At 41.7% G+C, this 1,758-nt stretch overlaps 1 protein-coding gene across 1 annotated transcript in view; it reads right to left on the bottom strand.

The window, feature by feature from the left end:
* LOC101845247 (glutathione hydrolase 1 proenzyme) overlaps positions 1 to 1,758 on the bottom strand; it is a gene marked incomplete in the record, with an annotated part of 27,495 nt that overhangs the window by 14,795 nt on the left and 10,942 nt on the right. The window contains 1 exon segment of the mRNA XM_035970362.1: positions 479 to 658. Coding sequence (XP_035826255.1) covers positions 479 to 658 — 180 coding nt within the window.

The following is a 1,758-nucleotide window of genomic DNA, read 5'->3' as shown; positions in this document are numbered from 1 at the left end:
AAAGCTAAAAAAGCTAATAAAAAATGGATGACCCAGGACATATTAAAACTAATGGAAGAGAGAAGAAAGGCAAAATCAAATGTGGAAAAGTACAACATCTTAAACAGGGAATGCACCATCATATTTATCCAATCTGTTAAGACTGTACATTCCAACTCGCAGTTTAAGGTCATCGGCTGACAAAAAGACATTTATTTTACCATCTATGAAACTTAAAACAATGGGAGAAAGGGCATTTGAATACCAAGGCCCCAAGATCTGGAATGCTTTACCAAGTACTTTAAGAGAGATCATATCTTTTGATTCATTCAAATGTCAGCTTAAGTCGTTTCTGTTTTTAAATTAATAAGACGAATATTACCTTTTAGTCAGAACACGTTTTATGTTACTGTTGTACGTTGTACTGTATTGTAAAGCGCTCACAGCCTGTCTCTCTCTCTCTCTCTCTATCTCTCCCTCTCTTTCTCTCTCCACTCACTTCCCTACAGTAGAACACAGAGCAGCATCAGAAGCCACCACGGCCTGCCTATAAGCCTCCGGTACATCGTGGACCTCTGGTTCCTCCACGGACGACTCTTCCTCTGCGATGAGAACAAAGGCCGTGACCACGCCCGCTGCCATCACCATAGTGAGGAACACAGCCAGGAACAGCCAGCGCCTGGGGAGAGAATGGTGAGAGGTTTTGGTGAGAGGTTTTAGTGAGAGTTTTACGGCACTTGCAACACAATACGGTCATATAAATTATGCCGAAGAGTAGAGGTGTTACATGAGAGTAACAAACACAAAATAGAAGGAGGGAAAGATAAGGATGTTTGATAGGAAAGAAGGAGCAAACCACTCCAGAGCACCTTCCAACCACCCACATTGTCTGGAAAAAGCACAAAGAGAGTGGGGGGGGGGGGGGGGGGGTGACATTAATTCGCCCGGTAAAGAGATATTTGATGATACGGTAAAATAAGTTGCCCCACAATTTTTTTTTACGTTTTAGTAGAGGTTTTACGGCGCTCGCAACTGCATAAAGTCAATATATGAGCGCCAGAAGATAAGAGGTGTTACAAGAGATTTACAAACATAAAAAAGAAGATGGGGAGATAAAGACGATAGATGTTTGATAGGAAAGAAGAAGCAAACAACATCAGAGCACCCGCCAACCACAGACCGACATTTGTTGGACAAGGAAGTACAGTGACAAATCCACAGAGGGACAAAAACTCTTACTGAAACTACATGAAAATACATACATCATGGGGGTGATTTAGAGGGAGAGAAAAAGAGATGGGGGACACACATACAGAGAGAGAGAGAGAGAGCGAGAGAGAGAGAAAGAGAGAGACAGAGAGAGAGACAGAGAGAGAGAGAGAGAGAGAGAGAGAGAGAGAGAGAGAAAGATTAACTCGTTTGGGACGAAGCAGACACATCTGCCCGTAAAACAGCAGACCAAAGTCAATGTCTCAGCACATTTCCAACAATCACAACCAAATCAGAGACACATAACAATATCTGTGCATTTCAAAATAAGCATGATTTTGCCCATTTTTTTATAGAGTCAGAAAAAGGAAACAGATAAATATCTACATGATTAAAGAAGTTAAGCACCTTTTTTAAGTTCCTTCAAAACAGCTATTTTTCTGGCGTTCTCGAATATGTTCCCTCAAAGAGTTAATGAGAGAGTGAGAACGAAAGAAAGAAAATAAAGAGAGAGGGAGGGTGGGGCAGAAAGAAAGAGAGAGAGAGAGAGAGAGAGAGAGAGAGAGAGAG

The sequence above is a fragment of the Aplysia californica genome, unplaced genomic scaffold (assembly GCF_000002075.1).
Source record: "Aplysia californica isolate F4 #8 unplaced genomic scaffold, AplCal3.0 scaffold00259, whole genome shotgun sequence".
Taxonomy (NCBI): Eukaryota; Metazoa; Mollusca; class Gastropoda; order Aplysiida; family Aplysiidae; genus Aplysia; species Aplysia californica.
The sequence above is the reverse complement of the archived record's forward strand: the minus strand, read 5'-3'. Positions and strand labels throughout refer to the sequence as shown.